The 14,438-nt window shown below is 49.3% G+C and overlaps 1 protein-coding gene across 1 annotated transcript in view; it reads left to right on the top strand.

Moving 5' to 3' along the window:
- The window catches only part of SPECC1 (sperm antigen with calponin homology and coiled-coil domains 1), a 108,508-nt gene that overhangs the window by 17,802 nt on the left and 76,268 nt on the right, over positions 1 to 14,438 (top strand). Inside the window, exons 3-4 of the mRNA XM_083587549.1 lie at positions 4,826 to 4,999; positions 6,566 to 6,701. Of these exons, the coding sequence (XP_083443675.1) occupies positions 4,850 to 4,999; positions 6,566 to 6,701 (286 nt within the window). The 5' untranslated portion in view covers positions 4,826 to 4,849. The remainder of the gene's footprint in view (positions 1 to 4,825; positions 5,000 to 6,565; positions 6,702 to 14,438) is intronic.

Raw genomic sequence — 14,438 nt, forward strand, 5'->3', positions numbered from 1 at the left:
CATAACAATATTTATCAATTCCCGGTGGCTCCTGTAGAACCATAGAATTGCAGAGTTGGAAGGGATCCCAAGGGTCATCTAGTCCAACCCTCTGCAACGCAGGAATCTTTTTGCCCACGACTCAGAGATTCAGAGTCTCGTGCTCTACCAACCAAGCTGATAGGACTGTCTCTGTATTTCACTTTTCTCCAGAGAAGTCCAGTTTGTCTTCACAGTATTGCCAGGCAGTGCCGACTGGGTTTTGTTCACCTCCCCTCCATCTACCTGAGGCTCCCAGCCCACAGGTCTAAAGTCTGTGAGCCAAACTCCCAGCCACTGCTCTTCCTGGCTCTTTCAAGCCCAAAAGAAGCCAGTCAAGGAGTGCTTCATGGGCTGTAGCTTTCCCTATTAGAAACCCCCAGCCATTCTTCTCCCATCTCTCTCTCTCTCATGCTAAGGAAACTATTTTCCTGCTGGGTGTCAGCAGTGCTGATTGCATATCGATTACCTGTCAAATGCCTGCGGTGGCCTAGTTCGTTAACATTTTTAAATTGTAGCATCACAGGGCCTTTTCTGCGAGGCAGAAGCCCTGAGATCCAGGCTGGTGAAATTCTCTCCCCCCCCCCAAGCTGGATTTGCTCACTGAACAACACAGGGTTTTTTCCCCAGGGGGAACTCACAGGAACTCAGTTCTGGCACCTCTCGGGGGCACTATTGCCATTCTGAGAGAACGAGGGAGGTGTTCATGGTGAGAAAAATAGCACCGGGTGTGTGTATTGCGGGCTGGGGGTGCGGAGAGCAGGGAATCCACCAGGCTCCCTGGCACCTGCTTGGGTTCCCCATCAATGTGTTTCACGAATCTTCATCTTCGTCAGCCATCCTCCCCATCTATTGGCTTCCTTTGCCACCTCTCCCCCCCCTTTTTATTATTATTATTATTTCCCCATTCTTTATAATCACACTTTCATCCAGGGACATCAAATAACTTACAGAAAAACCATTCAGTCGAAAATTTGCCGCCTCTCAAGCCGGCTTGCGTCTGACCGAGATGAGTCAGGCAAGGAGGTTGGTATCTCTCAAACGCTGCGGTTTCCAACGGGCTTCGAGGGAGTGTCTCTTTCGACCTCTCCTAGTCCTATCTTAGCTTTGCTGCTGTTTCCTGACTTCTGTAACCCCCGGTAGGGAAGATGTGACAACCTCCCCCTTCCCCATAACACCCCCCTCCAGAGCCTTTCTTTGACCCATCTATCTTTTTGCTTTAGTCAAAGAACTGTGGGGTTTCGGTTTGGACCACCGCCCGAAGCTTCGAGGCACATCTTGCTCTTCTGCCTGATAAAATAATAATAAAAAATAAATAATAAAAATTTATTTATATCCCGCCCTCCCCAGCCGAAGCCGGGCTCAGAGCGGTTAACAACAATAAAAGTAACACAGCATTCTAAAATCAGTTCATTCTAAAATCAATTCAGAATCAAATTAATGGCAACCATTGGGCTAGAGTTCTGTGAGGATTACCAAAGGAGGGGGTCAGGCTGTGCCTTGGCCAAAGGCCTGGTGGAACAGCTCTGTCTTGCAGGCCCTGCGGAAAGATGTCAAGTCCCGCAGGGCCCTAGTTTCTTGTGATGGAGCGTTCCACCAGATCGGGGCCACGGCTGAAAAGGCCCTGGCTCTGGCTGAGGCCAGCCTAACCTCCCTGTGGCCCGGGACCTCCAAGATGTTTTTGTTTGAATACCGTAAGGTCCTCTGTGGGACATACCAGGAGAGACGGTCCTGTAGGTACGAGGGTCCTAGGCCGTATAGGACTTTGCTTTGCTTTTTGAGGAGCGCTAAAAAAAAAAAAATTCACCTGCCTCCTTTTGGAGAAGCCTGCTCTACATCTGTCGCAGGTGTGCCTTCTCAGTGGAAGGCAGTGGGCCCCGCGCAGGGGTGCGACGGGCACCCTCCTCTGAGTATGGGCAAACCTCTGTGTATCTGCCTCATGGGTGATTGAATTTGGCTGGTCAAAAGCTCTGTGCAGAGATATGGCAGAATTATTTGCAGAGGAGAATGACTCCCATCCGTAACCCTTATCAGCCGATACTTTGTCCCTTTCAACACAAACGCATCGCAGCATTGCACCAGGAGAGGGTTAAGGGGTTGTCTCCCAGCAGAGGCCCCCGGCAACTAATCTTAGCCAGCCGTTTCTGCTTTTCCCATGTGTTGGTTTTTTTGTACCGGATGTCAAGAACACCAGTCCTTTGAAGGCAGGCGAGTGGGCGGGAGAGAATTGAAAGGCAGCTTTTTAATAAAAGACAAGCGGGTGTTCCTTCCTCGACAAGCACTAGCGACATGACAGATTGATGGGCACCTGGTGCCCAGACATACGTGGCAGGCGGGTCGCTGATATGTTTATTATTTGTGCTTCGAGGCCTCTCCCTGAATCAAATGGTTCCAGGGCAGGTTGCAAAAGCATCCCAGTTTAAAGCGTATTATGACTCTCATGGAACCATAGAGTTGGCCATCTAGTCCGAGCCCATGCAGTACAAGAATTGCAGCTAAAGAATCTTTGACAGATGTCTGCCCAACCTCTACTTTAAAAATCCCAAGGAAAGAGAGCTCACCACCTTCTGTTCCACTGTCAAACAACTCTCACTGTCAGAAAGTTGAACTTTTAAGGACCGCCTCTCAACATATGAACCAACCCGGACTCTGCAATCATCCTCTGAGGCCCTTCTTCATGAGAGGTGTGGAGGGTGGCAACACGAGAAAGGGGCCTTTTCTGTGGTGGCTCCCCATTTGTGGGATGCTCTCCCCAGGGAGGCTCACACGGCGCCTTCATTGTACAGTCATACCTCATGTTATGTCCGCTTCATGTTACGTTCTTTCAGGTTATGTCCCGTGGCGACCCAGAAGTAACAGAAAGGGTTACTTCCGGGTTCCGCCGCTTGCGCGGATGTGCAAAATGACATCACGTGCATGCGCAGAAGTGGCGAATTGCAACCCGCATGTGCCCAGACGCACCACTGCGGGTTGCGTTCTTTTCATGTTGCGAACGGGCCTCCGGAACGGATCCCATTCACAACCAGAGGTACCACTGTATACTTTTAGGCACCAGGCAAAAACATTCCTCTTCAACCAGGCCTTGGTGCCATGCTCCACCACCCCTCAAACCACAGAGGGTGATGCCAAGGGGGGGGTCTCTTCTGCTGATCTTAATCCCCGGGCAGACTGACATGGAAGGAGACGGCCCTTTGACTGTTGGGGACCCCAGTCATTTAGACTTTACATGACAGTGTTAACATATTCTTGGGAGACACACCACTCAGTCTCGAAGCTTATGGGCCACTTACAGCCTTTTTTCACCCTAACCTACCTCGCACTGTGGTTGTGGGGAGTAAATGAGGAAGAGGAGGACCGTACACGCGACCTTGACCTCCTCAGAGTAGAAAAGGTGGGATGCCAAAGCAATAAATAAACAAAACAAACCTTCTTGCCTGCAGAGCAATAATTCAAGGCCTCTCGTCCCTCCAGTTTGAGGGGGCTACTGTTGAGGGGGCGCCTTCTAAAACTGGCTGCTGAAAATCACTTTTGTGATCCTTCTGTGATGTTGTCTGTGTGAAGAGAGAGAGATCAGAGAACTTTTGGAATATCTCTTCCAGATGCTGCGTCAGCCCGCGCCAGATGTTCTGTGCCTCTGCCGGGGAGTGGGGTGGAGAAAGGGGCTCAGCAGGCTGTCCCCATGTCCTACTCTACCTGGAGACAAAATGTCTGCTTTGCAGGGTGGGCGGGCTTCAAATTGCACCTGGGCATCTGAAATGAACAGGTACATCAATACACAAAGGTCATGTGGGCACATGATGGTGCGCTGGAAGGTATTTCTATTCAAATAATCGCTACTGCTTCTGTGGTTGTGTGGTGCAATGGTTAGCGTGTCGGACTAGGGTTCGAATCCCCGCTCAGCCATGAAGCTCTCTTGGGCCAGCCACTGCCTCTCCCAGCCCAGCCTACCTCACAGGGTTGTTGCGGGAATAAAATTGGGGAAGGGAGCAATGTACTCACGACCTTGAGCTCCCTGGAGGAGAAGGTGGAGTATTACCTGCAACAAATAAGTAAATAAAATGCATTTATACGTACCATTTCGACTGTGGGAATAAGGCAATCAAATACGGGTTGTAGCCAAACAGAAATATGTGAATCAAAAGTTTATATAAGAATTATACATTAATATAGAACTTTACAATATACATTTTATTTCATTTGTTTTATACAATTTCTATATAGCAAGAAAAAGAAACCCTCAAAGTGTTTTCTTAAAGAATATATTTATTCATTTAAAAATATTTATATACCACTACGCCATTTTAAAAAATGAAAGCAGTTTTGAGCAATAAAACCTAAAACCATACAATAAAAACCATACAAGGGTCAATGATTGTGGAAGGATTTTTTAACTGCCTGCATAAGCCTGGTGCAGCAAAAAGGTTTTCAGCCTTTAAAGGTGGGCACGAGAAGCCGGCAGCCTTTCACAAGGAGAACTAAACTATAATAGTAATAAAAAAAGAAGACATTTAAATTAGTGCGTGAAAAGTATATTCAAAATCATACCCTTTCCCGTCCCTGTTTTGGGTGATGTGCAGGGGGAAATGTGTTGCACATCTGCTCCGATAATCAGTTACTTCTGTATTTTGCATCATAGAATTGTAGAGTTGGAAGGGACCTTGGGGGTCATCCATCCCAACCCCCTGCAATGCAGCCCCCTATGCATCTAAATTAGCATGTGCAAAGCCGTTCCAAATCTGCACTGGGACCATTAGCAGGAGCTTTCCCCCTGCCTCCCTTTCCTCATCCCCTCTTCCTTTTTTTGCAGACTGACTCCCCACCTGGAAGGAAGATGAAGGGGGCCACCAGGCCGTGGAGCACGGCCCTCTCCAAGCAGGGGTGCCATGGGACAGAACGAGGGAAACCTCTGCCCTCCGCCTCCATCGGCATGAAGACCTCCAAGTCATCCACCTCCCTCGCCTTCGACTCCCGGCTCAGCAAGGTGGGTTTCGGGCTGGTCGTCCGCTCCAGTCTTGAGGTCTAGACACTTGCTAAACGCTCCGCTCGGCCGTAAATCCCATGCTGGCAGCAGGAAGCGTCAAATCGCGGAGCTTCGGTCGACCAAAGCTCCTTGGAAACAAAAGAGGGAGGTTGTTACGGGACATCAGAGCTTTGCGCAGAGACTGGTTCCAGAAGCGTAAAGGTCAGGAAGTCAGCTCCCCTTTCTTCTCCCTCCCACCACCCCACAAAAAAGGCAAGCCAGCCCTGAGCTGTGGGAGAAGCCTTGCCAAAGACGTCAAGCCCTTCAGATGTCTCTCTCCCTTCAGCCAGTCAGTGGCTTGGCTACCAGAGAGGCGGCTGTCTTCCAGCTGCGCCTGCAAACCCCACATTTTTGTGAGTTGGCCCAAGAGATGAAAGGAGGGAAGGAGCGGTTTGATGCCGTCGCTGCAGCAGCCGCAGAACTTGAGAGCCTGTTTTTTAATTTCCCCTCCTGCGTCTCTGGCTGTTTGGTGAAATCGTTCTCTGGAGGAGCAAGCCTTGGTTCATTATTATTATTATTTCATTCTATTTCTTTTCTTTTCTTTGAAAAGAGGTGCTTAAATCTCCTGCTTCAAAGAGAGAGCCGTGTGGTCTGTCAGGTGGGATTGAAGTTTTCCAGGTGTCCCCGTCATGGGGGGCAAATGAGGTCAAGTCCTTGATGGCGATGAGTGGATGAGTGGAGAAGGAAAGGGTTACTAAATCAAGGCCACACACCCTCCAATATTTCTACAATGAAAATAGGGACATCCCATTATTATTGTTGTTGTTTTGTTGTTGTTTTATTATTATTATCATCAGTGCTTTTTTTTCTAAAAAAATGTTTGGGGTACTCACATTTTGACTCAAGAAAATCACCATTTTATAGCTCAAATTGGGGGGAAATAAATACAGCAAATGGACAAAAGTACAAAGATTCACAAAATGTTTAGGGGTATGTGTACCCACAGAAGAAAAAGCACCGATTATTATTATTATTATTACTATTATTATTGTCCCATCTGATTGGGTAGGCCTTCCACTCTGGGCGGCTTCCAACATATATAAAAATATAATAAAACATTAAACATTTTAAAAAACTTCCCCATTCAGGGCTGCTTTCAGATGTCTTTTAAAAGTTTCGCGGTTACTTATCTCCTTGACTCAGGGGTCGCATGGCTCCATACCATCCAACATTCTTCAAATGAAACTGGGAAGTCCTAAGGAAAAGTGGGACATTCCTGGATCAAATCAGAAAGCAGGACAGCTTCTGTAAATCCAGGACTGTCCCTGGAAAATAGGGGCAATTGGAGGGTCTGCACCTGCACTCTCCATTTACAGCACTCTGATACCACTTTAAACAGGCATGGCTCCCCCACCTACCCAAAGCCCGGGTCTCTAAAGGCCTCGATCCGGCCGTTCCACTAATCCAGCCCTGCCTGGTGGCAACAGCTAAGAAGGCCCTGCAGGGATGGGCGTGTGGGAAATCTAAGCTGATGCCTCTTCCTCCCATCTCGGCTCCAAAGCGCTCTGACCCTCTCCTCTCTTGCAGCTGAAGAGAGCCAGCAGTGAAGACATGCTCACAAAGCCAGGCGTCATGGCGGCCTCAGGAGGCTCCCGGCTGAAGAAGACCATCACCACGGGGGCCATTTCCGAGCTGGCTGAGAACCGACTGCGGCCCGCCTCAGGTAGGGGAAGGGGTGGTGAAAGCTGGGCATGGGGTCTCCAGCCAGAAAGCTAAGGCAACCCTCTTGCGACTCGCTTTTCATCGCAGCGATAAGCTCATCTGGGGGAGAAGTTAATGGGGAGAATGTGGGGGATCCAAGGCTGGGCGGGACAGAATGCTGCCAGCAAGTATCTCCTGGAACTACAATTCCCAGTGAAGAAGGACTGACAGTTCCCCTTAACAAACTACAGCTCCCGAGTTTCCTTGGGGGAAGTCAAACCGGCACCAAGACCACACACAAGGCATACGTTTAAAGAACTATGATACCACTTTGAGCAGTCATGGCTTCCCCCAAAGAATCTTGGGAGTTGTAGTTCATTAAGGCTGAGGAGAGCTGTTCAGAGACTCCCTGTTCCCCCATCGCAGAGGTACAATTCCCAGACTGGTTTCATCGCCAGTCCCTCTTCCCAGGGAACTCTGGGAATTGTAGCTGTGTGGTAAGGGAAGTGGGGAGGTCCCCAAACAACTCTCCGCACCCGGAACCAAGTACAACTCCCAGGATTATTTGGGGAGAAGCCATGATTGCTTTAAAGTGGCACTTTAAATGCATGGTGTGAATGTGGCCTCGCTGTAAGGCCCATGTCCCTAAGGTAGCTGTTGAAAGGAGACAGCTGACTTAAAGGTGCTTTGTGTGTGGGGGGGGGGTGTGCCCTGTTGTTTTGGTGGGGGGAGACTGGTTACTGCTGCTTTGAACACCAGCAGCCTTTTGAATGTTTGCCTGGCATATGATGTGTTAGATACATATGTACAAGTAAGTGGATGTCTTAACCCCTTCCCTCCCTCCACCGAAAAAACACACCCGTTAACTGTCTCGGGAGGTAAAAATGACTACCAGGCTTTGAAAAAGCTGGTATCGCTGGATCAGGTTTGTCAGTTTTGTTGAATTAATTAAATTCTAATTGGATTTTGAATAAATGTGCAATCAGTTGTTTCCGTTTTGAATTTTACTGTTTTATTATCTCAAGTGGGTCGTGCAAACTCTGAATAATGCTTTCTATAGGGTAGAGGACGCACAAGGGTGGCCGTGCCCCAGAAAAGTTGTGGAACAACTACCCTAGAACTTCCTATCACTGGAGACTAGTTAGCGGGGAAGGACGGCAGGAATTGACGTTTGGAGTTTATCTTTTGCTTGTCTTCAATGGGGCTCTGCTATCAGGATTTCCTGTGCTCCCCACCCCCGCGTTATTTATGCAGTTTAACCACTAGAGGGCACCAGCGGTCAGCCCAAATAGGTGAAAACCCGACTGCAAATGTTGTCTTAGGCAAGAATTCTCGGAGAATCTAATGGAAATGGGAGCAAAAATTGCCCGCTCATTTGTCCCGCGCCCGGAATTGAGATCAGTCTGTCAAACACGATTGCGATTCGCGGTTGCTGCTCTCGGATGGCCATGGAAGGTCATCAGCTGAGGGCAACGCTTTGCACATCTGATGAAGCAGGCTCCAGTTTGCGAAAGCTTTAATGCCATAATGACCTGCAAGATCTCCTTACACATGCAGCCCATATGTGCCCAGTCGACCGCTTTGCATGCAGAACTGGCACCAGTGCAGCTGCGACATAACAACCGTTGTGCATTTGTAAGGAATTGTTCTTTTTAGTGTGACAGCACCTGCACTTTGGCACTCCCTGCCGCCACTGTCTCCTGCGGGAGCAAGTTCCACAGTTTAACTATGTGCTGGGTGAAGAAGGGCTTCCTTTCTCTGTCCTGAATCTTCCAACAAATGGTCCAGAGAGAGAGAGAGAGAGAGAGAGAGAGAGAGAGAGAGAGAGAGAGAGAAATGTGCATCATAACGGTATGACTTAGGAGTGGGTAAGGTAAAGGTAAAGGGACCCCTGACCATTAGGTCCAGTCATGGCTGACTCTGGGGTTCCAGCGCTCATCTCGCTTTATTGGCCGAGGGAGCCGGCATACAGCTTCCGGGTCATGTGGCCAGCATGACTAAGCTGCTTCTGGCGAACCAGAGCAGCGCACGGAAACACCGTTTACCTTCCCACTGGAGTGGTACCTATTTATCTACTTGAACTTTGATGTGCTTTCCAACTGCTATGTGGGCAGGAGCTGCGACCAAACAATGGGAGCTCACCCCGTCGTGGGGATTTGAACCGCCGACCTTCTGATCAGCAAGCCCTAGGCTCTGTGGTGCCTTGCCACAAACTTCACATTTCAAGCATGTGAATGTGTGTGTTGGGTGGTTCTGTGCTGTCTCCTAGAAAGCTTTTGGTGCTGGTCTTGCAATCCAGACATGCCTCACTCACTAACCCGGCGTTTGTGTCTGAGGAGCCAGTGCCTGTTCCCTCGGAGGCTGGCTGACCAGCCTGGTAGGGCCAAGGCTCTGGCAGCAAACAAACAGGCTTTCTGGCAAAGCAGCCTTGGCAGAATAAACAAACCGCCTCCCTGTATGTTTGCAGGGAGAGAGACGGACTGAGTGGTATTGCTGTTCTAACACCGCTTGGCATAAGTGGGCATCTCTGTACTTTCTTTCTGTCATGCCAACAGGGCCCCGGTGGAATCTGGGCTTGGTGGCACCTTTTGTGGGCAACTCCCAGAGCATTCTGAGTGAGCAAAAGTCAGGGAAGTCAGCATCCTTGTCTTTATACCAGGACTGGCCAATCCGGAGGCGCCGTACCGCCTGCCCAATAGGCACAGGCGATCTTGGGTAGCCGTATTTCCGTTACTTGCCTCAAGGTGAGGCCTGAGATCACACTAGCAATGCTGGGTTTTCCAGCAAACCCGATTCCTTTTTCTGATGACCTAAACCAGTCTTCTGCAACCTGGCGCCCTCTCCAGATGATTCAGACTCATGGGCGATGTAGTCCACAGCTTCTGCAGAGGCTGCAGGAGGCTGCCCTAAAGCAACCCTCATCCAATTTAGCATGACTGCAATATTTAGTAAACAACCCTTTTTTTAAAAGAAAATGCCATATTTTAATTTTAGCATCCTGTACTAATGCTGCATAAACCTATCCAATAACTCGATTTGAAATATTTATTTATTCATTTATTTTAATGTGGGGGAGACTCTTTGAACCACCCTCTGATGTGGTGTAAATATTTTATGCCGAAGCTTCAAAGCTTAACTTCGAAATATGTGCAAGGTTTTGTGAGTGTTGTGTGTTTTTTTACTGGCGCGCTTGTTAAGCAGTTTTAAGACCTGACCGCTCAGTTAGCTTGCGGCTCCCTCAGATGTTTGCTGAAATGGTGTGGGGTTTTTTTTGCAAAGTGAAACGAGGGTGAAACAGCTCGCGGAGTGGGGCAGGAAAACATGCTGCCGCTTCCAAAAAACCCCAGTTCAGCACCGCTGTCCCTTGTCCCAAGAGCCGCAAGTCTCAGATCAGGGGTGCCCGCAGTCGGACCGGGAGGGCCACCAAAGCCCTGCCTCTTCTGCAAACCTGGCTGACTGGTTTATGTATTTATTTATTATCTATGCCTGGCTTTGATGCTTTTAAAAGAGTACTGGACAAATTCATGCTGGAGGAGTCATAGTCATAGAGTTGGAAGGGACCCCAATGGTCATTCACCTCAACCCCCCACAATGCGGGAATCTTGCTCCATCTTCCATGTCACAGCCCTTCAGTTATTTGAAGATGGCTATTGTATCTTCTCTCAATCTCCTCTTTTCCAGGCTAAACGTATCCAGTTCCCTCAACTGTTCCTCATAAGGCTTGGTTTCCAGACCCTTGGTCATCTTGGTTGCCCTCGGGTTCTGCACATGTTCCAGCTTGTCAACATCTTTAAATTGTGGCACCCAGAACTGGACATAGGATGGCCAAGGCAGAATAGAGTGGGACTGTGACTTCCCTAGGGACTCGGGTGGCGCTGTGGTCTAAACCACTGAGCCTCTTGGGCTTGCCGATCGGAAGGTCGGCGGTTCGAATCCCCGCGACGGGATGAGCTCCCATTGCTCAGTCCCTGCTCCTGCCAACCTAGCTGTTCAAAAGCACGCCAAAAAAATGCAAGTAGATAAACAGGTACTGCTCCGGCGTGAAGGTAAACGGCATTTCCGTGCGCTGCTCTGGTTTCGCCAGAAGCGGCTCAGTCATGCTGGCCACATGACCCAGAAAAACTGTCTGCGGACAAACGTCAGCTCCCTCGGCCTGTAAAGCGAGATGAGCACCACAATCACAGAGTCATCTGCAACTGGACTTAACTGTCAGGGCTCCTTTACCTTTACCTTTTTATGACTTCCCTTGGTCTGGACATTAGGCTTCTGTGGATGCAGCCTAGAATGGAATTAGCTTTTTTTTACTGCTGCATCCTCTGTTGACTGATGTTAACAGCGTGGTGCAGCAGCAAAAAAAGCTAATGCTATTCTAGGCTGCATCAACAGAAATATATATTGATGGCGCAGGTGGCGCTGTGGGTTAAACCACAGAGCCTAAGACTTGCAGATCATAAGGTCGGCGGTTCGAATCCCCGCGACGGGGTGAGCTCCCGTTGCTGGGTCCCTGCTCCTGCCCACCTAGCAGTTCGAAAGCACGTCAAAGTGCAAGTAGATAAATAGGTACCGCTCTGGCGGGAAGGTAAACGGCGTTTCCGTGCGCTGCTCTGGTTCGCCAGAAGCGGCTTAGTCCTGCTGGCCACATGACCCGGAAGCTGTACGCCGGCTCCCTCGGCCAATAAAGTGAGATGAGCACCGCAACCCCAGAGTCGGCCATGACTGGACCTAATGGTCAGGGGTCCCTTTACTTTTACCAGCCACTGTTTCTATGCTCTGCCTCCATGGCCAGAGGGAGTGACGCTTTTGTGGATAGTTGTTCCACTTGTAGGTTTCCCATTAAGAGCCTAAGAAGATACGAAGAGCCTTTGCCAACCTGAGCTCCTTGAAGGAAGGGGTGTGATATAATTATGCTGTGAACCGCCCTGAGATCTACAGATGAAGGGTAGTATAGAAATTTAATAAATAATGATGGCGATAATTACTTACTGGTGATAAATTTTCAAATATTGCTATTCATTATACATTATTGAAAACCAGAAATTGCATTTTTATCCTGCCATTTGTCCAATGAGCTCGAGGCGGCGTTCAAACCCTCTCCATTTTATCCCCACAACAACCCTGTGAGGTAGGTCAGGCTGAGAGGCAGCCCAAGGTGAGCGAGAGCTTCCTGGCTGAGTCCTCATCTCCTAGCACAGCACTCTAAACAATTTCCTTTTTTGAGATGCTGTTGCTTTCCAGTGCTTGAGACCCCAGAGCAAGCTGAGGAGGGGACTCCCAGTTAGCAGAGCTGGGGGAGGAGGCAGCAGCCTTAATTCCACCCAGGATTCTTTTGCCCCCCCCCCCAAACTGGAGGATTATTTACAGTCTGGGACACCGGGATCAAAACGCAGCCGTCAAGGTCACTCTCCTGCAGACGCAGGCAAGGCTGGTGCCCCAGGGAGGATTCAACCTTGCCGTTTCCTGCACCACAAACACACACACACACACACCAGCAATAACTTAAAAGGAAATAAAATAACTCTTGCTTTCAGCCTTTCGCAGTTGATCAAGAGTAGGAGGTGGATGAATATGCTCGGTTATGACTTCTCCCTGTTCCTCGTTCTCCATATTCCCAAGTGTGCGATTTTTAAAAAAATATGTCCTCATGGAGATTAATCAAGGTTCTAGTGTCAATTTCTCTTCATGTGCACTTTTTTTTTGAAAAGCAGTTTCCCCTAATATAATGCATTTTTTTACGTTATTTTGGGACACCCAAGATTCGTGTTTTCAGGGCTCTCCCTGTTCCCGCAACTGTTTTAACTGTTTTTAATTCAGAATTTTAATCTCTGCAAACCTGCCCTGTGACCTGCTGGGGAATGGTGGGTAGTAGCTGTTGTCGTTCCACTCATATAGGCACTTTTCTACACATTATTTGGCTGGAAAACTGCACTGCAAAATTTGGAGAAGTGCAAATTCGTTTCGGTTTGTGTATCCTTTCAGAAAGTGCAAATGTGGTAGGTGTGCCTTTAAATGTGAATGACATCAGACCCCCCCCCCCAAAAGAGAGAAGTCTTGGTGTTGGTCTGTCTTTCCACCACTCTTTCATAGCATACCCTTTCTCTGTGTGTGTGTGTGTGTGTGTGGAATTTGTAGAAACCGAAAAATGATGAGAGTTTAAAATGGACAGTGTCGTTTGTGAATTTGGATCTGTCCCACTAAATATTGGAGGAAGCCGCACCAAAGTCATGTTTCAGAACGGCACACTGGACAGGGACCCCCACCTCCTCAGGAACCTATAGAGAACAGGCAGGCAGGCAAGCCACTTTCGAAAACACAAAGCAGATATAATAATGAAATGCCAGCAGCAAAACCTGGATCCATTGGCATCCAATTTAATTAGCATTTCAATCCCCCTGTAAAATGTGAACAGGCTCCAATTAGGCCCCAGGCAAGAACTGAGATCCCCTTTGAAGGCCAGGCCTTGTCAGACCCCCTTGCTTTTTTGAGGAGGGAGGCCTTACCCGCTCCTGCCCCACCAGCCATCAGGGATCAACAGGCTCTGTTTCTCTGCAACCCCTCACATGAAAGCAGGTCTAGGAGGAGGAGGAAGAAGAGGGACCTGGGTCTTTAGGATCAGCCAGATGGCCTCCTCGTTCTCCCTTTCTGAGATGCAGGCAGGGTACACAGAGGGGTGTTGTGTGTCCCCCCCAAAAGACACGCTCCATTTGGGGGCATAAACTGGGAATGAAAAGAGCAGTTTTCTTTTTCTAGCCATTTTGGGTGATTTGCAGGCCGTGGGGAGCAGAGCGTGGAATTTCCCCATGGCTTACATTTCAAGAGAGACAGACTCTGCCTTTCGAGGCTGTCTTGGCCAACATCTGGTTGAGCCGTGATAGAGACCCACCAGGTGCCTCTGGGAAATCCCACAAGCAAGGCACAGAAGCCACAGCTCTTTTCCCTGAGCTGCATCTCCCAGGCACCTGGTATTCAGAGGTACACTGCTACTGGACCTGGAGGCTGTGTTTAGGTATTCTTGTGTGACAGCCACATAGTTTAGGACAGGGACCAGCACTCTGTTGCAGAGCAGCTGCTTTGCATGCAGAACATTGCAGGTTCAGTCCCTAGTATCTCCAGAAAGGCCCTGCCTGAAATTATAGAGAGTCACTGTAAGTCACTGCAAAAGCTACGCTGAGCCAGGCTCTGTCTCACAATATGCTCCCATTTAACCCTATTTAGGGGACGCGGGTGGCGCTGTGGGTAAAACCTCAGTGCCTAGGACTTGCCGATCGTCAGGTCGGCGGTTCGAATCCCCGCAGCGGGGTGCGCTCCCGTCGTTCGGTCCCAGCGCCTGCCAACCTAGCAGTTCGAAAGCACCCCTGGGTGCAAGTAGATAAATAGGGACCGCTTACTAGCGGGAAGGTAAACGGCGTTTCCGTGTGCTGCGCTGGCTTGCCAGATGCAGCTTGTCACGCTGGCCATGTGACCCGGAAGTGTCTTCGGACAGCGCTGGCCCCCGGCCTCTTAAGTGAGATGGGCGCACAACCCCCGAGTCGGACACGACTGGCCCGTACGGGCAGGGGTACCTTTACCTTTACCTTTTAACCCTATTTAGAGCCAAGAGGACTGAAATCTTGCTTTACTTTTGGGAGAAGATTTTGGTGGCGGATTCCCTGGGGAGTGATGGTTTAGAAGGGGACTAGTATCAAAGAGTTGGAAGGGACCATGTGGGTCATCATCCTGCCCACAGCCATCCCTGGGTGGGATTCAGCCAACAACCTTCTGG

The sequence above is a fragment of the Podarcis filfolensis genome (genome assembly GCF_964270895.1).
Source record: "Podarcis filfolensis genome assembly, chromosome: 15".
In the NCBI taxonomy this organism is placed as follows: Eukaryota; Metazoa; Chordata; class Lepidosauria; order Squamata; family Lacertidae; genus Podarcis; species Podarcis filfolensis.